This window comes from Zonotrichia albicollis, chromosome 19 (assembly GCF_047830755.1).
Source record: "Zonotrichia albicollis isolate bZonAlb1 chromosome 19, bZonAlb1.hap1, whole genome shotgun sequence".
In the NCBI taxonomy this organism is placed as follows: domain Eukaryota; kingdom Metazoa; phylum Chordata; class Aves; order Passeriformes; family Passerellidae; genus Zonotrichia; species Zonotrichia albicollis.
In genome coordinates this window covers 12,858,668-12,881,756 of record NC_133837.1, presented here as the reverse complement: position 1 = coordinate 12,881,756, position 23,089 = coordinate 12,858,668, and the positions used below count along the sequence as shown (strand labels likewise).

At 58.4% G+C, this 23,089-nt stretch overlaps 1 protein-coding gene across 7 annotated transcripts in view; it reads left to right on the top strand.

The window, feature by feature from the left end:
* The first annotated feature begins 214 nt into the window (after positions 1-214).
* Positions 215-23,089, top strand: part of BAIAP2 (BAR/IMD domain containing adaptor protein 2) — a 41,946-nt gene continuing 19,071 nt past the window's right edge. For all 7 annotated transcript variants that reach the window (XR_012583203.1, XM_074555088.1, XM_074555085.1 and 4 more), the window contains exons 1-6: positions 215-374; positions 7,849-7,924; positions 10,014-10,100; positions 18,573-18,634; positions 18,816-18,887; positions 19,132-19,269. Coding sequence is in view for 6 of the 7 variants with exons in the window: in XM_074555088.1 (XP_074411189.1) it covers positions 303-374; positions 7,849-7,924; positions 10,014-10,100; positions 18,573-18,634; positions 18,816-18,887; positions 19,132-19,269 (507 nt within the window). In the remaining variant the exon portion in view is untranslated. The remainder of the gene's footprint in view (positions 375-7,848; positions 7,925-10,013; positions 10,101-18,572; positions 18,635-18,815; positions 18,888-19,131; positions 19,270-23,089) is intronic.

Below are 23,089 nucleotides of genomic sequence, written 5' to 3'. Positions count from 1 at the left end.
AATAGCGATAGGGATGGGGTATGGGGAATGGGCATGGGTGATGGGCATGGGGAACGGGCATGTGATCGCGCACGGTGGGCCCGGCGCGGCGCATCCCTCCCTCCTCCCCCGCGCCGCTCGTACTCCCGTCGTTACTCGCAGCCCGGCCCGGCCCGGAACAGCGCGGCTCCTCCCCGCGGGGCTGGCCGGGGCGGTGCGGGGCGGGCACGGCTCCGGGAGCTGATAAAAGGCTCGGCCGCCGCCGCTCCGCGCTCTGCCCGCGCTCTGCCCGCCCGGCTCCGCCCGCCCGCCCGCAGCCGCCCATGGTGCTGCCCGGCCCGCCCGGCATGGCCCGCTCCGAGGAGGTGCACCGCCTCACCGAGAATGTCTACAAGGTGAGTCCGCAACAGGTGCCCGCCTGCCTGCTTTGCTGCATTCGAGTTATTGGAATTATCGTTGAATTATCGCGTTTCTCCTCCCTGGGACGCGCGGGGGCAGCGCGGGCGGAGGCGCCGCCGGGGCCGGCCCTGGGATGTGCCCGGAGCCGCTCGGCCGGGCCGGTGGGGCCGCTGGGGCACCCCGAGCCTTTCCCGGGCCTTCCCCGGGTACCCCGAGCCTTCCCCGGGCCCTCCCCGGGTACCTCCGGGCACCCCCAGCCTTATCGGGGGTACCTACGGGCACCGGTACCCCCGTGGGGATGCCCGAGCCCGGGTGGGCAGCGCTGTCCCCGCATCACCCCGCAGCGGGGCAGCCCCTGGCACTCTGCTCTGCCCCAAACCAGAGCCCTCCCCGTCCCCTGGAGTTCGGGAATTCTCAGTTTTCCCTCTCTGCTTTGCTGCCCGTGTCCTGAGAAAAAGCAACAATTCAATTTGTGTGGTTCGAGTTCCCCCCCGAAGGAAGCAGTTTGTGCTCTGCTGGGTCTGAGAGCAGGAGTAATCAAACTGCTGTGGCCGAACGTGGAACGCAGGATGTCGTTTGTTAAACTGGGAAGCTTGCACGATTTCCTGTGATTTAAGGGCTTGGATTGAGTTACCTGGGAGCACAGAGCAGGGAAAGAAAAAAAAAAAAAAAAGATAGAAGAATGTAGTGCAGAAAGTACCGAGGCGGTGAAGTTGTGAAGTGTTGGTTTTGGAGATTCTGGGGTGTAACAGCGGTTCGGGCCGAGCTGTGGCACCCGAAATCTTGGTGGCTCTGAATCTTGGTGGCATTTTGCTGTGGTCCCTGGGGCTGCCTCGCAGCCTGTGCCCAGCTGCTGTGCCCGGACATGCCCCGTGCCCGCTGTCCTTGGGGCAGAGCTGGCACCCCGCGCTGTGCCCTGGCGCTGCTGGCACCGCCTGGGCAAACAGGGGCTGGGAGCAGCCCCGGCCATGACTCAGTTGTTGTTTGAGGTGTGGAGCCCTCGAAGCACGGGGATAATGGCAGGGTTGGGGTGCGGGTCACCGTCACCCCGGGCCCGGCCCAGGGCTGTCCGTCTGTCCCGGCACGTGTGGAGCCCATCCGGGGCTGAGGGGCCGCTGCTGCCCGGCAGTTCCGGGGCAGGGGTGCCCGGGGTGCCAACAGCCGGGGCTGGGGCTCTCCATGCGCTCTCCATCACCAGGGAACTCCTCGGCTCCCCGGGATGCCGGTGGCAGCAGCCACATGCAGGCAGTGAGGAGATGGAGCTGCTGGAGATCTCATGGGTTCCCCCAAAATCAGTGTCTGCCTGCTGGGAGCTGCAGGAGGGTGCTCCTGGCTCCGGTTGTGTTCCTGTGGTGGGCAGAGGCTGCTCTGAAGCCAGCAGTGCTTTTCTGGCCTCCGGAGATGTGCGTGTGCCGTGTGGTGCCTGCAGGAGCCTGGAGTGTCCCTGCTCCATTGAGGACTTGGGCCACTCTTGGGGCCACCTGGGGGCTGGGGTCTTCTGGACCTCCTTGGGCTTTGGAGTCTGACTCCAAAACCAGTCCCAGGGCTTCAATCCCAGTCCCTCAATCCCCATTCCCCAGGTGTTTTTTTGGCCTGTGCAGGAGCCTGAACCTTTCCATGGGCAGGAGGAGACAAACCCCAATGCCACCGAGCCCCATCCTGCGGGGACCAGGCTGGGTGCCCGATCCTTGCCGAGCCCCCTGCCCATCCCAGGGCACCCCGATCTTTGCCGTGCCCCCTGCCCATCCCGGGATGTGACCGAGCCTTCCCGTGCCCCCTGCCCATCCTGGGGCACCCCGATCTTTGCCGAGCCCCTGCCCATCCCGGCAGGTGTGGGTTGGCAGGAGCAGCCGCCCATGCCCATGCCCATCCATCCCCGTGCCCATGCCCGGCTCCGTCTCTCCCGAGGCGCGGTGCTGGGAGCCAGCCCATTGTCATGGTTGTGCAGAAGCAGCGCTCGCCCTGGGAGTGAGTGTGCTAATGAGCTGGTGCAGGAGCTGTCAGCCGCCCCCGAGCCGATGCTGCCACTACAGGCAGCTGCCTACACGCGGGGAGTAATTACAGAGGGAGACGGAGGCTGCTGGCACCTTCCGCCAACGTGATCCCACCTTGGGCGCTGCTGATTCACTGCCACAGCCCCGATAGCGGCACAGCTGGGCCGGGCTCTGCCCCGAGCCCCCAGGATGAGGCTGAGGATGAGGATGGGCAGCTCCCTCCCCGCCCAGCCCCTGCTCGGGATTGTCTTTTTGCAGAAAGCAGGGACTGGCAAATCTTCCTTCCCCCAAGACAGATCTGTCTCCTCCTGCCAGATGAGATTATTGCCGTTTACAGCCCAACCTCCATTTCATTTTAAAGCCATTTTTCCGTGCGGGAGATGCGTTTGCAGTGGTGCTGTGTGTGTGGCTCTGCCTTTCAAGAGGTGTTTGCCTAACAACACCCCCAACTCCAGGCTGAATTGTGGTGCAGGAAGGTGTGGACAGGATTGCTGAGGGTCCTTAGTTCCCCATCAGCTGTAATCAATTGTCCAGTAAGGTGTGGAGAGAGTTCCTGAGGGTCCTTAGCTCCCCATCAGCTCTAATCCACTTTACTGTGGCACCACAGCCTCTGCTCATGTCCTGAGGGATGGGAGTGATTCTTCCTCAAATGGTTCAGGAGAGAAACCGTGGCTCCTTTGGTGTATTTGGAGTGCAGGGATGATGAGTGTGGCACAGGAGGAAGGAGCCAGCCTGTGGCACCCCGAATTCCATCCATGCCCTGTTCTCCCTGCAGCCTTGGGAAATCTGTGGGGAGCACCCCAGGGCTCTGTGGTGAGCTGGGCACTGGCACTGCCAGGGCTCTGAGCTGGGAATGCTGCTCCATCCATCCATCCATCCATCCATCCATCCATCCATCCATCCATCCATCCTTCCATCCATCCATCCATCCATGCCAGGCTGGGAGAGCCCTCCTGGCCTCCCTGGAGATGGGACACCTGCAGGCAGGGCAATGAGGTGTTGGGGAGCAGCAGCTCCTGCCTGCCCAGTGTGTCCCACACTGCTGGAGCTGGGTGCTGCTCCCCTGGGTGTCCCCAGGGTGCTGCTCCCATCCCCAGGTGCTGCTGTGCCCTCGGTGCCCGTGGTGCTGAGCCTGCCCTGGGTAAGGTTTCAGCACTGCTGCTCGTGTTGCAGGGCACAGTGCACACAGCTCCTCTGGGCACAGCCTGGGGCTCAGCCCCTGGTGCCACCTCTCTGGCACCCTCCTGCCTCCTGGGGGAGATGCCAGCCCCAAGGATTTGAGGATGGCCCAGCCTTGGAGGGCTGCCCAGGGGTGGGTGCTGAGGGTGTTCCCACAGTGCTGAGGGCTCTGAGCCCCCTGTGGATCCTCATCCCAGCTCTCCTCGAGCCCAGACCCCAACACAGCTCATTCAGAGCTCTTTCCCTGAGTCTTGGGTGCCCTCGTCCTCTGGCATGACAGCCAGGAGAAACTCAATGCCTTTAGATGGGGACTGGTTTTTTTTCCCTGACTTTCCCCCCTGATTTTCCCTGGGCTCCTTGACAGAAACTTGGCTCTTGAAACCCCCAGGGCTGTTCCTGATGGTGCCAGGCAGGACAAGCTGTGATGGAGGAGGCAGCACTGGGCTTTGCTGGGCATTAAATATTGATGGCAAAATGATGAAAGTGCTCCTGGAGCAGGGCTGACCCATTTAGGCACAAAACTTCCTGGGGGCTGAGCTGTTCCTGCAGTGTGGCAGTGGCAGGGAGAGTCCCCTGGTGCTGTCCTGTCCCTCCAGCCTGCTCCTCATGGTCACCCAGGGATGGAGGTCACCCAGGGAATCCTCATGGTCACCCAGGGAATCATGAGTGTCACCCAGGGAATCCTCATGGTCACCCAGGGAATCATGAGGGTCACCCAGGGATGGGTGTCACCCAGGGAATCCTCATGGTCACCCAGGGAATCCCTGGCTGGGCCCTGTGCAGGGTCAGCCCTGCAGGGAACCACAAAATCCTTAAAAAGGTTGGAAATGCCCTCTGAGTGCATCATCAGATCCAACCATTCCCTCAGTGCTGGAGCCACGTCCCCAGGTGCCACATCCATGTGGCTTTGGAGCCCTTCCAGGGATGTGTTGGGAATGCTGCCCTTCAGCTGTTGAGCAGGAGAAGCCACTTCCAGCTTGAGCAGGGCTTAAATTCAGGATTGAGGAGCTGGAATTCCATGATCCTTGCGGGCTCCTTCCAGCTCGGGGTGTTTTACTCTTTCCCCTGATCCTGAACTTTTCCTTGTGGGTTAATATAGGGCTTGGAGCATCCTGGCTGCAGCTGGAGTGTGCTCAGAGGGCAGAAAGGGACCTTGTTTGTGCTGCCTCTTCCCCCAGCCCAGGGAGCAGGGCTGTGTCCTGGAGACCTTGTGCTTTGCATTAGTTTCATTTTTGGCAGCTGAACAAAGCCGTGCCAGTCCCGGGGAGCTGAGTGGTATTACCCAGGGAATTCAGCTCAGTGGAACAAAGCAAAGCCCTTTCAACCCTTGGCTGCCAGGTTTTGTGTCTGTGTTTTTCTGAACTCTGCCCAGGCAGCCCATGGAAGGCAAACAACTTGTGGGTGCTGCTGAGGGGGCAAAAATCTGGGGAGAATGGGATTTGCTTTCATTGCCACAGTGCTACTGGATATTTGCTTTGCTGCTGGTGTCCTGCAAGCCTGGATTCACCTCTCCTGAGGGGGACAGAGCCCCTGGTGCCCCCAGGGAGGGGATGAGCCCTGTGCTGGCAGGGGAGCAGCTCCAGCACATCCCTGGTGTGAGGGTGATGCTGCTGAGCCATCCCATGGCACAAATCTGTAAATTCCCCACTGTTCGTCCTTGCCATGGGGGTGATGCTGCTGAGCCAGCCCATGGCACAAACCCGTTCATTTCCCAGTTTCTCCTTGCCAGGTCTCTCACCTGGAGCAGGGTGAGAAGGCTCTGGAGTCCCCTTCCCTTCCCACCCTGGAGAGAGAGCAGCGCTTGCAAAGGGCTATTTTTATTTTTATTTTTATCTCTGGGGTGAGGAGCCCTTGTCACCGCTCTCATCCTGCCAGGCTGTTTTTGTTGGAGGCTCCAGACAATGTTTTAAAAACATTCACTTTCAGCAAACTTCCTCCTGGGGGCTGGTGAATTTTATTTGGCCAGCTCAGAGTCACCTTCCCGCTCCTTCAGCCGCCCCACGAGCCCCTCTGGGGGATTTTATCTCTTTATTTGTTGCTTTAAAACGTCTCCTGTGGATCCGTGGGGAGCAGGACCTGCCCTGAGCAGTGCCAGGGCTGGGCTGTGCTTTGATTCTGCTTTGATTCCCCCTGCTTTGGGCAAGATGTGCTGGATTTTGGCCGGTGCTTTGCCTGGAGATCCTGTTCCATCATTAATTCCCCGGGTTTCATGCTCAGGACGATGTGTTTACACGGGCACTGCTGAGAAAATCACACTATTTACATATCCCCGTGCACGTCCTCGTACACAAACACTGCTCTGAACCTGCGAGCCGCCCAAAAATCTCCTCCCTGCAGAAATTCTGCCAACATTTCTGCTGCTTAACTATTGCTGAGGCTCAGAGAGCTTGGGCTGAGCCTGAGTGTGGGGCTGGGGCTGTGTCCCTGTCCCTGCTGTGGGCAGGGATTGTCCCTGTCCCTGCCATGGCCACTGATCCCAGCGCTGGCTGATCCATGGGGCAGCCCAGGAGCATTTTGGACTGGAGTTAACCATGATGTGGGCAGGATGGAGCAATCCTCCAGTGCTAATTAACTGCTGTGCAATTGTCTCCTGCACGCTGGAGAACACCTGGCTTGTTGCTACAGGTTCGTTTCTCTGCTCTCAGGCTCAGCACATCCACCAAAGTGCTCTGAGCTGCCCCAAAACGGCTTCCAGGGGCGCTGGTGTTGGCCTGCAGCCTTAATTAGCGGGGCAGCTCCTCGTTAGCCTCGTCAATCATCTCCTGCCCTTTGCAGTGGTAGCTGGTGCTCTGGGGACATCCCGGCCTGGCAGGACCAGCAGATTCCTGCTGAAACAGCAGCATTGGGGTGATGCCACCCCTCTGGCTGTGCCCCACACAGATCCTGCCCACAGGAGCCCCAAAAGGGCTCTGGCTGAGCCCTGCACTCGTGGGGAGACAATTCAGTTGTCGGAGCCAAGGCCCAGGCAGCAGGGACTGACTGAGATATAAATGCCTCGGGCAGAAAATGAGCTTTATAGTGTTGGGGCAGCCTGAGATGAGGTGACAGATGCTTAATCAGCTTATTCCCTCTAAGTGTCTGCCTGCCTTCCCTCCCTGCCCTGCCCGGGCTGGGGCTCTGCCAGCAGCCTGGGGCTGCAGAGCCCTTGTTCCCAGCAGGGATGCCCCATTCCCAGCAGAAATGCCCCAGGAATTACCCCTGTTCCCAGCAGGAGTTGCCCCCATTCCCAGCAGGAATTGCCCCCATTCCCAGCAGAAATGCCCCAGGAATTGCCCCCATTCCCAGCAGGAATTGCCCCCATTCCCAGCAGGAGTTGCCCCCATTCCCATCAGGAATTGCCCCCATTCCCAGCAGCAATGCCCCATCAGGAATTGCTCCCCATTCCCAGCAGGAATTGCTCCCCATTCCCAGCAGGAATTGCTCCCCATTACCAGCAGGAATTGCTCCCCATTCCCAGCAGGAATTGCCCCCATTCCCAGCAGGAATTGCCCCCATTCCCAGCAGCAATGCCCGAGGTGCCTTCCCCCTCAGGGGCACTCTCAGCTCCATTTTCTGGTGGCACCTGGGCAGGAGGTGTCCCCAAGGTGGGGCAGGGGCTCAGGCCCAGCTCTGGGGCTGGGCTGGATGCAGAGGATCCAGGCAGGAATGGGGATCTGGGATTTTGGGGTGGGCTGAGGGCCCTGCCAGGGAGGGCTGTGCGCACACAGAGCCCTCCTTGTTCTCCTGAGCCGATTATTCCTTCCCCCATCCGAGCTGAGGGCCCTGGGGCCAGGCAGGAGAGCTCAGGCAGAGCTCACCCTCACCCTGGGCAGTGCCAAGGGGCTCTGGTGCCATCCTGGTGCCATCCCTGGCACAGCTCAGGGAGTGCTGAGGGCTCTGCCCTGCCCCATCCTGGCTGCACATTTGGGATTCTGTTCTCTGTGGCCATCCTGGGGGTGGCACATCACCTGCCACCATCCCCAGCTCTTGGGTCACCTCCCTGGCTGGTCTGAGGCTGCTGCTGCCCCAAACAGCCACTAAGAGTTGTTATTATGGTTATTTTTGATATATCTGATAATTCTCTGGTTGGGGCATTCACTTTCCTTTCCTGGGGCACTGCAGAACTCCCTTGTTCCTTGTTCCTGTCCCTCCTGTGCTCAGACCCACCATGGTCTTCCTCAGTGGAGGATCCTGGGGCCTCTAGTAGGGAAATGGCAGGATTTGTTGTTGTTGTTGTTCTCTTTTTGTATTTATCAGGATAGAGCTGCTCACCCCACTCCCCATCGCCCCTGCTAACCCCATGTTCTCTCCCCTTTAGACCATCATGGAGCAGTTCAACCCCAGCCTCAGGAATTTCATTTCTATGGGGAAGACCTATGAAAAAGCCTTAGCAAGTAAGTGGCATTGGGGCTGCCAGACTGGGGAGGGGGAAAGCTGCAAAATCTTTTGGGGTTTTTGTTGAAAATCTTTTGGGGTTTTTGTTGAAAATCTTTTGGGGTTTTTGTTGAAAATCTTTGGGGTTTTTTGTGGACAAGTTCCTTGATCCCATGGGGAAGGAACTGTGAGGGTGGTGATGTGCAAGGCCACGGATGCAGGAGGGATTCCAGGCAGAAAATGCTGGGAGGCAGCAGGATAACAAAACACATCTGCAAACAGTTCTTTAAATGTTTGTTTAAAGTACTGAGAATTGAGGTTTTAAGCCCCGTTTAAAGAGGTGCTGTTGAAATGTTTAAATTGCCCAAAAGAATGAAGAGAAGGGAAAAGCCCCAAAGTGTTGATGGCAGCTCTTGATTGGGAATGCAGGATCCTATTGGGAGCCATTAGGGAGGTGTGGATTTAAGTGATCAAAAGGAAGTTAGGAATTGATTAAACCCCAAAATGGGCTATTTTGACTTAAACTGGCTTTGTGCACTGCCTGGGCCCTCCCCGGCTGTGTTTCAAGGAGCTTTAAGCTCTGCTCCACCCAGAGCTGTGTTTTTCCAGGGAGGGCTCTGCTCCCTTCAGATCTGCACGTGTCTCCTGGATTTGATTTTGGAACAATCCCAGTGAAAATGCCCGTGGGACAGAGTCTGTCATCACCTTCAGCCAGGGGGGAAAAATCCCTTTGGTGCCTGAAGTGTCAGGGTTGGCACCCGACCTTTGGGGAGCATCCTGCTCCTGCTCCCTGCCTGCAGCACCTTTCCTTTTTCCTTTCCTTTTTCCTTTTTCCTTTTTTCCTTTCCCTTCCCCCAGCTCAGGTGAGCTCCTGGCCGTTCCCAGGAGGGTTTTGAGCCCTCCCCCTGTTCCCAGGTGCCCGGACACAGCGTCCTGCCAGCTGGGCACTGCTTTGAGCTGGGGTTTAATGGCTCACCCAGCGTGATGGGGCAGTGCCCGTCCAGCTCCACTGCCCAGGGCCCTCTGAGCCCCGGGGAGGGGGCACAGGGCACCTTCCACACGGACAGCAGGGGCACAGGGCACCCTCTTTCCCTAAATTCCAGGGGCACAGGGCACCTTGCACACAGGCAGCAGACGCCCAGCCATTCCAGGGGCTCAGGGCACCCTCTTTCCAGAAATTCCAGCGGCACAGAAATTAGAAATTCCAGGGGCACAGAAATTCCAGGGGCACAGGGCACCCTCCCCACAGGCAGCAGCTTTCCAGACATTCCTGGGGCACAGAAATTCCAGGGGCACAGAAATTCCAGGGGCACAGGGCACCCTCCCCACAGGCAGCAGCTTTCCCCCAATCCCAGTGCATCCCAGCAGAGTGGGGTTCATAATCTGCTTTTCCCTGCTGGTTCCCTCCTGGCAGCACAGTCAGGTCTGACAGGGGAAGAGCTCTGCTGACCCTTGGGACTGTGTTGGACTGTGGTTTTTATTGATTCTCCTGATGTTTAACCACCCGGGGGAGGTGGAGCTGTTTGTGCTGCCCTGTCCCACCACTCTGGGATGAGCACTGGGATCACTGCCTCTGTGCCTTTCCCACATCCCCGCTGTGCAGCCAGGGATCTTCCTGTAATTTTTAACTTGGCCTGGCTCAGCTGGCCTCCTCACCTGGAGGAAGGGCAGAGCGCAGGGGGCAGAGCAGAGGCAGCGCTGGAAGCTGGAGCTGGGGCTGTACAGCGCGTTCTGTGATTAGAGGAAACCCCCTGCTTATCTGATTAGAGTCGAGTGTGGAGCTGGAATGTCAACAAACAAGGCTGAGCTGTAATGAAAGTCTGTGATATTCAATTATTCTGCAGTGAGTTCTCCCAGCAGCCCGATGCTTGCGCTGCAATGGAAACCACCACAGTCCTGCGTGCACCTTTTTAAATCCTGAATTACCCTGTAATCTCACTGCTGCAGCTCCCCGTGCTGCCTTTCCTCTGTTTGTTGTGTGCTCCCTCCCCGTGGGGTTGGGCCCTTGGAGGTAATTTAGCCTATTTTAGTGTCCAGAGCCTCCTCAGTGCCCCAGAAGTTCCAACAGCCTTTTAGGAGAGCATAACCTCATTTTTTTGTGCTTTTTAGGCATGACATATGCAGCCAAGGGGTACTTTGATGCTCTGGTGAAGATGGGGGAGCTGGCCAGTGAAAGCCAAGGATCCAAAGAGTTGGGTAAGTCCCCGTTTGCTGCTGAATGGAGATTTCTGGAGATTCCCAGGGGTGAAGCAGATCTTTGGTGCTGCTGGGGAGCAGAGCTCGGCGTGGAGCTGCTCCTGCCGTGCCTCAGTGTCTCTGGATTTACTGATAATGCAGCCTGGAAAGCCCCTGGTACCCTGAGTGTCAGGGCTGTGGCTCAGGGTGGTTTTGTGGTGGTTTGTTCTCCTTTGGAGAAGGGGAAGCAGCGGATTTTGGCCGGGGAGCTGGGGCTGAGCTGCCCCTCTGGAGGGGCAGGGGAGAGGAAAAGGGGCACGTGGGGGTCCCCAGTGCTGTGGGGCTGGGACTGTGCCCTGCCTGCAGCAGCTCTGCCCTGCTGGAGCCTCCCTGTGCCCGCTGCCAGGGTTTGTGTCTGCCCAGCCCATGGCAAACACCACGAGCTGTGGCTGCTGCTGCCTCCTTCCCCTTTCTCACCCTTTCATTGCTCAGGAAATCCTTTAAAGGGCAGCTGCTTTTCCAGCCTCCCTGTTGCCCAGGCATCCTCCTGTGTCCTCCCTCCTTACTGCCCTGGTCTGGGGGGACCCTCCAAGGTCCTCCCCATGCTTTGAGGGGACCCTCCAAGGTCCCCTCATGGTCTAAGGTGACCGTCCCAGCTCCCCCCATGGTTTGGGGTGACCCTCCCAGCTCCCCCCATGGTTTGGGGGGACCCTCCAAGGTCTCCCCATGGTTTTGGGGTGACTCTCCCAGGTCCCCCCATGGTCTAAGTTGACCTTGCCATCTCAGCCCATGGTTTGAAGCGACCCTCCAAGGTTCCCCCACAGTTTGAGGGGACCCTCCCAGCTCCCCCCATAGCTTGGAATGACTCTCCCAGCTCCCCTCATGCTTTGAGGTGGCTCTCCTTGCTCCCGCTATGGTTTGGGGTGATTCTCCAAGGTCCCCCCATGCTCTGAGGTGTCTGTCCCAGCTCCCCCTGGGATGCTGCACCTTGTTAAGGCTCTCATGGAGTGAGCTGGGCCTTGGTCTGGTGTGTGTGCAGTCCCAGGTGAGCCCCTCCTCCTCCTCCTCCTCCTCCCCCTCTGCCTCCCGCAGCTCTGGCCAAGCGCTCATTAAAGCCTCTCTCCGGGGCAGGCAATTAGCAGAGCTGGAGCTGGAAGGGCTCTGAAGGCTGCAGGAGCCCCTGGGCTCGGCTTTGGTGTCAGAGCTGCTCCCCCAGCCCCGCTGCTGCTGCCTGGGAACTGTGCTGGGGAAGCCGAGGGTGTCTATGGAAACCGAGGCTGGATTAGAGCTGCCTGCAGCAATCTGCTGCTGTTTAATAAATAAAACAAAGAGCCCTGTGTGCTGCAGAGCCTGGAGGAGCTGCCCCTGCTGCTCTCTGGGGCCGGGCACAGCCAGCTCTGCCCTCCTGTCCTGCCAGGGAGCTTGGGGCAGGAGCCTGGGGCAGGGGCAGGGGCAGGAGCCTGGGCAGCCCCATCCTGGCTTTGGGCACCTCTGGCCGTGTTTCTTCACCCAAGGACAAGGGTTTGGTGTTCTGCTCACCCTTCACACCTGGCTTTGGGCACTCCTGGCCCTGCTTCTTCACCCAGAATGGGGTTTGGTGTCCTTGGTGCCCTCTCCCCATGTGTGTGGCTGGAGCATTTTGGGCTGTGAGGTGTTCCCACATCGCTGCTCCTTCCCCTGCTGGCGTGGGCACATCCCAGGGAGGCTCCTGGCTGTTCCTCAGCCTGTGCTGATGCTGCTGATGTTTGCTGAGATGTGGCAGCTGCCCCGGGCAGGAGAGAGCCCAGATAACATTGGTGGCTGCAGCTTGGTGGAGCTGAGCAGCTGGGACACAGCTCCCTCCCAGCAGGGCTGGGGCTGCTCTGGGCCAGGGTGCTCCAAGCCCCATCCAGCCTGGCCTTGGGCACTGCCAGGGATGGAGAATTCATTTTAGAGCAGTAAATAGGAATTCTCTTCATTGCTGCTTCCATTCCAAAATAGGAATTCTCTTAATTGTTCCGTCGAATGGAAGGGACCTTAAAGCCCCTCCAGTGCCACCCCTGCCATGGCAGGGACACCTCCACTGTCCCAAAGTGCTCCAGCCTGGCCTGGGACACTGCCAGGGATCCAGGGGATTAATTTTAGAGCAATAAATAGGAATTCTCTCCATTGCTGTTTCCATTAATGATGTGTCCCCAGCTCCCTCCCTGAGTGGGATTTTCTTCCATGAGATTTTAGGGAAAGCTGCTTCAAGAAGGGAAGGTGTAGGTTGGATATTAGGAAGAAATTTGTCGCCAAAGGAATAATGAAGCACTGGAATGCTCCCCCCAGGGAGGTGGTGGAATCACCATCTCTGGATGTGTTTAAATAAACACTGGACATGGCACTGGATGCTGTGGTCTGGGTGAGGTGTTAGGGCATGGGTTGGACTTGATCTTAGAGGTCTCTCCCAACCTCCTTCTGTGATTGTGTGATTCTGTGATTGATTCTGTGACTCTGTGCCACACTCTGACTCCCAGGAGAGCGCTGCATTTTGACCTGAGGCCGTGGAAAAGGCTCCCAAAATTGATTGATAGCACTGACATTACAGCTATGCAGCTGATTAGAAGTGTGTAATGTCACTTTTCTGCCAAAATCCAGCAGGCAGAAAGGCAGGGATGGGGCTGGAGGGAGAAGTGGGGGGCTGAGATTGGGATGGCCCAAAGAGCAGATGTTGGAGCTCTGGATGTGAGGATTTTAGATTTCTGTGCTCACACATGTGTTTAAAAAAAGCCTGGCCATGGCACTGGGTGCTATAATCCAGCTGAGGTGTCAGGGCACAGGTTGGACTCGGTGATCTCAGAGGTCTCTTTGAACCTCATTATTCTGTGGTTGTGTGAAGGTGTCAGCCAGGACTGGGATGCTCTGTCGGGACTGCAGCTCATGTTCCTGCATGGGGAAAAGCTGAGGTGATTGTTTTCCCCTCTGTGCTGAGCTGGATGCTTGTCCCTGCTGTCCCTTCTGCCCCAGGACGTGTCCCAGGGCAGGGGACACCTGCAGGTTCCTCTCCTGGGACACAGAGCCCTCTGGAGCTCAGCTCCTGCCCAGCACGGGGCATTTCCTGAATTCCCCATGGGATTTTGGGAGCTGTGTGCAGACAGGATAATCCCGTGTGGGAAAGGAAGGGTGGCAGCAGGAACAGCAGTAATGCCCTGCAGCTCTAATCGGCTCTGGGGGCTCAGTTCCAGGTGCAGTGTCTGTTGGGGCTGCCTGGGCTTTGGGGTGGGCAGAGCTGGGTTTTGGGGTGTCCCCAGCCCCAAAGGAGCTGTCATTGTCCCAGGGCAGCAGAAGTCACTCTGCCCTGTGCAGGTCCCTGCTGTTTGGGATGGGCTCTGTGCCCTTGAGAGGCTCCCTGGGCTGTTCTTCAGCCCTTGGTGGTTGTGGTTTTAGGGAAAATAATTGGGGAATAATTCTATAAATAATAAATAATTTGGGGAAAATAATTTTGGGGAAGATGATCTGAAATGAGGAGCCTGTGTCTGCCCAGGGAAGGTTTGCAGCCCCTTCCAACAGCTCCTGCTCCTGCTCGAGTCCTCAGGTGACTTTGGCCCTTGCCCAGCTCCTCCTGGCTCCCTTGGATGCTGCTCAAAATGTCATTTCTTTCGTCCTTCTCCAAAACTGGGCCGTGGCAAAGTCATGGGGAGGGGTTTTGTTGTGCTGCAGAGCAGAGCTGGAGCGTGTCCCCCGGGATGTGGGGCTGAGCAGCTCCTGCAGGGCTGGGGGTGCATTTTGGAGGTGCATTTGGTGCATTTTGGGAGGCGCGTTTTGCTCAGCACCGCTGTCTGGAGGTGCCTGGGGAGGGTAAAGCTGCCCTGGGTGACACACAGGCTGTGAAAGGGCAGCAATTACCGAGCCATTGTGCAGCTGAAAGGAGCCCCTGGCACATCGTGGCTTTTTATTGCCACGCTAAAATCGGGATGTGGCACCTGAATGGCTTGGGAGAGATTTCACAGCTCATCCAGCCCCACCCCTGCCCTGGCAGGGACACCTTCCACTGTCCTGGGTGCTCCAAGCCCTGTCTGGGACATTGCCATGCATCCGGGGCCATCCCTGGCTCCAGGCTCTGGCAGTTCAGGGGCTTTGTGCTGCACCAGATCCTTTAGGAGCAGGGATTAACTTGGTAATTGGGTTTGGGGATGGGTTGGGCAGGTGCTCCCTGCCCTGCAGAGTGTGGATGGGGTGGAGATGGATCCCACAGGTGTGGAGATGGATCCCACAGGTGCCCAAGGTCCCCGTACAAGGGGCTCAGGGACTGCTGGGGTTTGGTGCCCACTGGGAGCCAGTCAGGGCAGTGCCCAGGGGGACACAGAGCTCCAGGAAATATTTCCCTCTGGTTTGTGGCAGTGTCTGCTGTGGAGATGAGCTCCTTATTGGGGGAACCTTGAAATTTGAGTTTAACAAGGCACCTGACACCTTGTGGGTGACAGCTTGTGCTGCTGGAGGAAGGGGAGCTGCAGCAATGAGGGTGCAGAGACACAGGACAGACTTCTGAAAGCCTTTGCTGCCTTGGGAAGGGCTTTTCCAGCCTTCTGCTGCCTTTGATGGGGTTTTTCTGCTGCCTCCATCCCTGCCATGAGGAGCAGGCAGCCCAGGCTGGTTCTCTCTCACCACCTGTGCTGGTAGGAGGAGGAGGAGGAGGGTTGTGAATGAGCATCTGCGAGGCCCATGTGGCCTGGCTGGGGCTGCCAGCGAGTGGCAGAGGTGTGCAGAGCCTGGGTGTCACCTTCCCTGCGATGGTGACAGCTCCCAGGGTCCCCACCTGCCCTGGGCCTGGGCCGGGGGGTCCTGCAGGGATGCTGGGGGGCACCTGAATTAACCAGTGCCACCAGTACAGCCCTGAATGAACCAGTGCAGCCCTGAATTAACCAGTGCCACCAGTACAGCATTGAATTAACCAGTACAGCTCTGAATTGAGCAGTGCCACCAGTACAGCCCTGAATGAACCAGCACCACCAGTACAGCTCTAAATTAACCAGTGCCACCAGTACAGCTCGTGGGCACTCACTGGGATGTCCATCCTGGCACAGCCCCAGCCCTGGCCCCATCCAGGGGGGCTGTGGGGGGCACACAACATCCCAGGGGTGCAGCCCAGTGCTGTGTCCCTGCTGGAAGGCTCTGTGGCCACTGCCCAGCCTGATGGCACCGGTTACCATGAGCTGGGAGCCCCAGCCAGGCTGCCTTGGGAAGCTCTGCTGCTCCCTTTACCTGCTGTGTTATAAACAAAGGAAAATCGCCCCTGGCAGTGCCAGGCGGGGCTGGTGAGTTATCAGCACATGGCCCAGTGCTGGGGCTGGCAGAAGTGAAACCCTGGTGGGGAGGAAAGGGATGAGTCAGCTGCACAGGAGAAGCTGATTGTTTGGTTCCCCCAAGCTGATTGTTGTTTCCCCGAGCTGATTGTTCCCACACGGTGATTGTGTCCCCAAGCTGATTGTTGTTGCTCCAAGCTGATGGTTCCCCCACACTGACTGTTCCCCTAAGCTGATTGTTGTTTCCCCAAGCTGATGGTTCCCCCACTCTGTCTCCCCAAGTTGGTTGTTCCCCATGCTGATGGTTCCCCCAAGCTGATTGTTGTTCCCCCACACTCATGGTTTCCCCATGCTGATTGTGTCCCCAAGCTGATTGTTGTTCCCCCAAGCCGATGGTTCCCCCAAGCCGATGGTTCCCCAAGCTGATGGTTCCCCCATGCTGATGGTTCCCCCAAGCTGGTTGTTGTTCCCTCACACACTCATGGTTCCCCCAAGCCGATGGTTTCCCCACACTAATTGTTCCCCCATGCTGATGGTTTCCCCACGCTGTCTCCTTCCCCCTGCACACAGATGGATCCTGCAGCTCAGGGCCTGGCCTGGGCTGGAAGGGGCTGCTCCAAGCCTGGGGCACGCTGTGCTGCTCTGGGGGAACACAAAAGTACACAAAAACACCCTGCAGGAGCTCCCAGAGGGATTGCTGAGGCTGGAAGAGCCCTCAGGGTCACTAAAACACCCTGCAGGAGCTCCCAGAGGGATTGCTGAGGCTGGAAAAGCCCTCAGGGTCACCAAGGCCACCTTTACCCCGTGCCCCAGGTGCCACCTCTGCCCGTGCTGGGTTTTGCTTTAAATTTGGCTGCATCAGCTCCTCAGCACTGAGGTGCTGTGTGAGCAGCGTTAGTGCTGGCTGGTTTTTAGGGGATGTGCCCAGTCCTGACCCTGATCCTGGGGTAGCCATGGTGCTGCTGGTGGGAGATGGTCCCTGGCACTGACCCTTGCAGGGCATCCTGGGCTGCTGCAGCCCTGCCCACCTTCTGTCTCTGAGCAGTTTACTCCGTGATTAATGCATCCTTGGTGTTTCCATTACAAATTACCCACCTCCTGCTTTACAGGGGGGTCAGAAAATACCCCAGAGTCTCTGGCAGCTGCAGAGCACGCCCCAGGAGCTGGGCTGCCACTGCTGCACCCTGTGCAGGGCCCAAGCTGCCTGTCCTGGTGCCAGCAGGGATGTGGAACAACCTGTTTGCCCGCCGTGGGTGGGTGTGGAAGGGCAGGGCCCTCGGCAGTGCTGTGGTTCCTCTCCAGGGTGAGTCAGCCTGAGCACAGCTCCTCCTCTCTGCCGTGCTCACAGGGGTCTGAGGGTCTGACTCCGTGCTTCAGAAGGCTTGATTTGTTATTCTGAGATATATATTGCATTAAAACTACACTAAAAAAATAGAAAAAGTTCTCCTCAGAAGGCCAAGCTAAGAATAAAAAGGAAGAAACCAACAAAGGTCTGTGGCTCAGACAGAGAGAAGGCCAGCTCTGCCGTGACTGGCCATTAATTTTAAACATTTACACGAGGCCAATCACAGATCCACTTGTTGCATTCTAAAGTAGCAAATAACCGTTGTTTACATTTTGTTTCTGAGGCTTCTCAGAAGGAAAAATCGTAAAGGAAGGTTTTTAATGAAAAGATGTGTGTGACACTCCTCCCTCTCTGTGTGCCCTGAGTGGTTCCCTGGGTTCCCCACCTGCAGGATGTGAGTTCTGGCTCTGTCCTGCTGCACGGGGCAGTTCAGGGATTAATCCCCAAATCCCTGATGGGAACGGCCCTGCCGTGGGTGGCTCTGCTGCTGCCAGGGCTGGGACACAGCCCCAGACCCAGCCCTGCCACCCTGGGGTGCTCCCCCACAATTTCAGCCTGGCACAGAGCCACAGGCTCCTTTCCAAGGCGGAATTTGGGCTCTTGAGGCTTCCCTGGTGTCCCTTGGTCACAGTTTAGCTCATCCCTGCAGCTCTGGGCTGGGTTTGGGGTTTTGTGAAGCACAGTGTGCAGGAATGGGGTGGCAGAGTGGGTTCCCATTCTCTGTGGGAATTCACACTGTGTTTTAGGGGATTTAGTTCATATCCTGCTGCTTAGTTTAAACTCATCCCTGCAGCTCTGGGCTGGGTTTGGTATGGGATGTTCAGTCTCCCCTGCTCTGCAGGGTTTTGTAAGGCAGCTCACGGTGTGCAGGTCCTTTTGTGGGACACCCTGGGCACCTCTCCCTTTGTTGGTGGCACACCCTGGGCACTGCTGCAGCTCAGGGGGCACAGGGGATAGCAGCCCTGGCACAGGCAGTGCCACAGCCAGGCCTGGCACTGCAGCTGAGGGGGCAGAGCCTGCCCAGGATGGGATTTCAATGTTTGCAGAAGGGTTTGAGACACAGAGTGTGGTGCAGAGCAGGGATTGCTGCAGGCAGGAGGGCACAGGCAGGTTGTTCCTGGTGGTGCTGACACTCAGCTGGGACATGGCCCATGTGCCCGGGGACAGGCTGGGGCTGGCCCAGCTGTGCTGGAGGAGGCTCCCCCTCGTTCCTCACCCCTGGGAGATGCTGCCTTCACGTACAAACAGCCCCACAGGGGCTGGGAGCCTCCTGGGAAGCTGCAGCCTGCCCTGCTGGCAGGAAAAGCTTCCAGAGGCAGCCCTGAGAGGAGCTGACAGAGCTGGGCTGTCCCTCTGACCCACACACAGGGCTCCTGGTGCTGGCCCTGCTCCTGGGGGATGCTCTGAGTGTGTCTGGGCTGCTGCTGAGGCAGGACACAGCCCTTCCTGCAGGAACAGCGCTGGGCGTGGGCTGCAGCACGGGGAAAGCCAGGAAAATGAGAGGAAGTGACAGAACAGAGCTGGGAGTGCCCGGCTGGAGAACAGAGCTGGGATCCCATGGGTGCAGAACAGACCTGGGATCCCATGGGTGCAGGGGGCATCCCAGGGCTTAGCCCTGTGCCCTGCTCTGAGTGCCAGGGCTGTCCTGTCCCTGTCCTGGTCCAAAGGAGCAAGGGCTGCCCCTGGGTTTGGGGTTCTGCTCCTTGTTCCCCCCTGCCTCCCAAGGTTTGCCTCCTTGTCCCAGTGTCTCAGGAGAGCATTGGCTTACTGCAAGGTGGGCACAGGGGTACCCCCAGGTGTGTCTGGGGACCCCTCCTCACTGCTGCCCCAGCCCTGGGTGCCCCTGTGCTCGGTGCCCCAAGCCCTCCCTGTGCTGTCTTGCAGGGGATGTGCTGTTCCAGATGGCCGAGGTGCACAGGCAGATCCAGAACCAGCTGGAGGAGATGGTGAGTGCCCAGCCTGGTGTGCCAAGGGCCCCTGGCACTGGGAAATGCCTCGTCCAGCTGCCACCAGCCCCTCTGGCACGGCTTTGCTGAGCTCCAGAGGCTCTGCAGTGCTTGGGCATCCTCTCTGTGCCCTGTCCCAGTGCCCCCCAAGCAATCCCTGTGCGTTTCCTCTCTCCTGCAGCTCAAGTCCTTCCACAACGAGCTCCTGACGCAGCTGGAGCAGAAGGTGGAGCTGGACTCCCGGTACCTGAGTGTGAGTATGTGTGTCACTGTGCCCAGGACAGTGTCCCCTGTGTGCCCTGGGCTATGGGGGTCCCCCTGTCCCCTGTGTGTCCCCCCTGTGTCCCCTGGGCTTTGAGGGTGCCCCTTTCCCAGAGCTGGGTGTCACTGGTGCCACCGTGCCCAGGACAGTGTCCCCTGTGTGCCCTGGGCTCTGGGGCTCTGTCCCTGTCCCCCCTGGCACTGGCAGGGCTCAGAGGTGTCCCCTGTGCTTCCAGGCTGCCCTGAAGAAGTACCAGACGGAGCAGAGGAGCAAGGGGGACTCGCTGGACAAGTGCCAGGCTGAGCTGAAGAAGCTGCGCAAGAAGAGCCAGGGCAGCAAGAACCCCCAGAAATACTCGGACAAGGAGCTGCAGGTACGGCTGGGGACACCTGGGGACATCATGGGGATAGGGAGCCTCAGGCAGGGCTGGGGACACCCCTGGGGCTGGTGGGGCTGTGCCCAGGCCCTGGGGAAGGTGTGGGTGGCAGCCAGCCCTGGCACAGGCTGTTCCCAGGGGCACAGGGCACAGTGGGGCTGGAGCTGCCTGCCCCTGCTGCAGCCTCCTGTGCCACTGCTGTCACCCCAGGAATGGCCCCAGGAGCATGAATTCCTGCTGTGCTCGCTTCATGGTGCCCAGGACGGTGGGTTTTGTTGTTTTTTGGTGGTTTCTGGTGTTTTCCTGTGCATTTTCTGTGCCCGTGCCCCCTCCTGCGGGGGTGGCAGTGGTGAATCAGAGCAGTGTGATGTGTGCTGGGGGTGGGCACGGGGGTGGCACAGCTCCCACTGAGGGGGAGCCAGGCTTGGCTCTCACTGAGGGGCACCCCGGGCACCTCCTGGCAGTGCCCAGGGGCTGTGCCACTCGTGGGATCCAGAATAGGGGTCTGTGCCCTGTGCTGTGCCCTCAGTGCCCTCCTCCCTGTGGGCTTGGCCCCATCCAGGGATCCCCAGGGGTTCCTGATGCCCCAGGGTGCCCAGGCTGGCACAGAACCATGGTGGCACCAGGGGCGCTGGGACAGGGAAGGTGAATTCCTGCAGCCAGGAATGGTTTAGCCCTGTGCCCAGGGCAGGGGTGTGTGTGTGAGGTTGGCACCAGGGGCTGTTCCTCACATGCCAGAGATCTGGGTCTGCTGAGGGGCACCTGGACGCTGGGGATGAATTTGGGGGCATTTGGTGGCATTTAGTCTGTGGCAGAGTGATGTTTGTGCTGGGAGAGTGGCACCCTTCATTGCCTGGTGTGTTGAGCTGGCCCCAAGCCACCCCAAACCCTGGTGGTGTCCTGCGGGCTGCTGCAGCCCCTGGGGATGGATTGGGGTGCTGATGGGTTTGGGGTGCTGATGGGTTTGGGGTGCTGATGGGTTTGGGGTGCTGATGGGTTTGGGTGCTGATGGGTTTGGGTGCTGATGCTGCTCCAGGCTGTGCCAGGGGAGCTCAGCCCCACCAGCCAAGGCTGCTGCAGTCTCCTCATGCCCTGGTTCCTTCTCCTCGTGGGAGAAGCTGCTGCTGAGGGAAGTGTCACCTCCTTGGAGGCAGCAGTCACATCTTGCTCTTCTGGAGGCTGGTGCTGTGAAGCTGCTGGAGCAGCTGCCAGCCAGGAGTCTGGTGCTCTGTCATCATCTCCATTCATGTTTAATGCTGCAGGAAGCAGGGCTGGCTCCTCTCTGCCTCTGCACCACCTGTGGAGTGACCACAGCCTGTCACCACCTGCCAGGGAGAGGGGACACGTGGTGACAGCGACAGGGCTGTCCTGCAGGGACCCCGGCGTTTATGTAATGTGTGCCAGAGTCAGAGCAGCTCTGGGGCCACCCTGGCCCTGCTTTTGGCTGAGGGGACAGCCCTGGGCTGTGCTGTCACCCTGCTGGATGGATCAGAGAGCCCAGAGCAGGAGCACAGACATCTCACCTGTCCCATTCAGCTGTTCCATTCTCACCTGTCCCATTCAGCTGTTCCATTCTCACCTGCTCCACTCAGCTGTTCCATCTCACCTGTCCCATTCAGCTGTTCCATCTCACCTGTCCCACTCAGCTGTTCCCCTGTGTAAAGCAGAAATGAGCCCTGGGGTCCAGCAGGGGCTGCACACAGCAATGGGTGGGGAGCAGAGGCTTTGGAGCAGGGCTGGAGGGGCTGGGATGCTCACAGGTTATAGCTGGAGGCTGCTCCTGAGCTGCACCGTCCCCTCATGGCATGCACAGGGCTGGTCCAGGCTGCTCTGCACGTCCCACGCCACCTGGCCCTGTCTCCTGCTGCTTTTGGAGCGTTTTCCCAATGAGTGTTGCAGCCCTGGTCTGCAGCCCAGCCTCACTGAGCAGCTCTGAGCCAGCTCCAAGGGCTGCAGGAGCTGTCCCAGCTGCCAGGGCAGAGCAATGCTGGGGTTGGGGTTATTGCTGCTGAGTGCCACTTTAAACCAGGCTTTTATTCCTTGGGAATCAGCCCTGAGCTGCTGTTCCACCCAAGGAATGAGGGCTGGGAGCCTCACGTGCCTCATCTTCCTCACTGAGTGTCTGAGATGGGGCTTGACCCTGCTGAAAACCAGAACAAACCAACCCCACTCACTTCACAGCTCTGATGAAGAGGAATGAGGACAATATTAAGATTAAACAATGGCCAAGGAAGCTCAAGTGCTGTAATTTCATTAAGGGCTGGTTGTGATCAGGCCATGAAATCAAGGTCATGATGGGTTTGGGACCTGGATTGAATCAGCAGCTCAGCAATGAAGTTATGTTGGTTCAAAGTATTTATCAAATCATATTAGCACTGTGAGCAATTGGATTTCTGCGTGGGGCTGAGACAAAACTGGCTGTAATTCAGCTTAAACAGCAGAGCTGGGGCTGGCTGTTTGTACTGAAAGGCTCTGCCTGGCCCGGTTGGCACTGGGTGACCCTGGGTGGGCACTGGGGCCGAGCTCAGCCCCTGCCTTCACCCAGCCCTGCTCCAAATGGCAGTATTTTAAACATTAAACACCACTGTGCCAAATAACCTGTGGGGTTTTATCAACGTTTTGTCATTGAAACCTCATTTGGGTATTCCCATCAGGAGAAATAATTTTAGGTGTAGGTCAGGCAGCTGGGAATGGCAGAGTCTGCACAAACCAGGTTATGAGGTTGGTGTGAAAGTCAAATGGGGAAGGACTCCGAGCCCAGCAGCTCCAGGGGACTCTGACCAGGTTTGGCTGGGATTGAGGCTGAGAGAGAAGAGAAGAGAAGAGAGGAGAGGAGAGGAGAGGAGAGGAGAGGAGAGGAGAGGAGAGGAGAGGAGAGGAGAGGAGAGGAGAGGAGAGGAGAGGAGAGGAGAGGGGAGAAGAGAAGAGAAGAGAGGAGAGGAGAGGAGAGGGGAGAAGAGAGGAGAGGAGAGGAGAGGAGAGGAGAGGGGAGAAGAGAAGAGAAGAGAGGAGAGGAGAGGAGAGGGGAGAAGAGAAGAGAAGAGAGGAGAGGAGAGGAGAGGGGAGAAGAGAAGAGAAGAGAGGAGAGGAGAGGGGAGAAGAGAAGAGAAGAGAAGAGAAGAGAAGAGAAGAGAAGAGAAGAGAAGAGAAGAGAAGAGAAGAGAAGAGAAGAGAAGAGAAGAGAAGCCCCTTCCAGTATCTAAGGAGGCTCCAAGAGAGGGACTTGGGACAGGGGGAATGGCTGTCCAGAGGGCAGGGCTGGATGGGATATTGGCAGAAATTCCCATTCCTGTGAGGGTGAGGCCCTGGCAGAGGGTGCCAGAGGAGCTGTGGCTGCCCCTGGATCCAGGGGATGTTCCTGTGCAGCTCAGGGCTGTGCCATGGGCACTGGGTACCAAATCTGTGCAGACTGAGCTGCTGCTCGGGCTGTCCCTGCACTGGGGATGTTTTGGGTAAGAAAAGGTGAGGCTGGCTGGAGCCAGCGTTCCCCTGCTGCTCTGCTCTCTGGGTTTTATGTAACAGCCCGTGTGTGCAGGGCTGGGGCTGCTGCAGATGTGACAAACCAGGGCAGACAGCCATGCCCAGGGGAGGGGGCAGCCTGGCGTGCCCAGCTCTGGGGCTGCCTCCCTCCCCTGGCTCCCTGCTCTGCCTTTGCCATCACCCTGGATATCCATCAGCAGCCCTGGCCAGCTCTGATCCCACGGAGCTGAGCAGGGGAGGGTGGTGGGGAGCACATCAGGGCTTCCTTCAGTGATGGGGAGCACATCAGGGCCTCCCTCAGTGATGGGGAGCACATCAGGGCTTCCCTCAGTGTTGG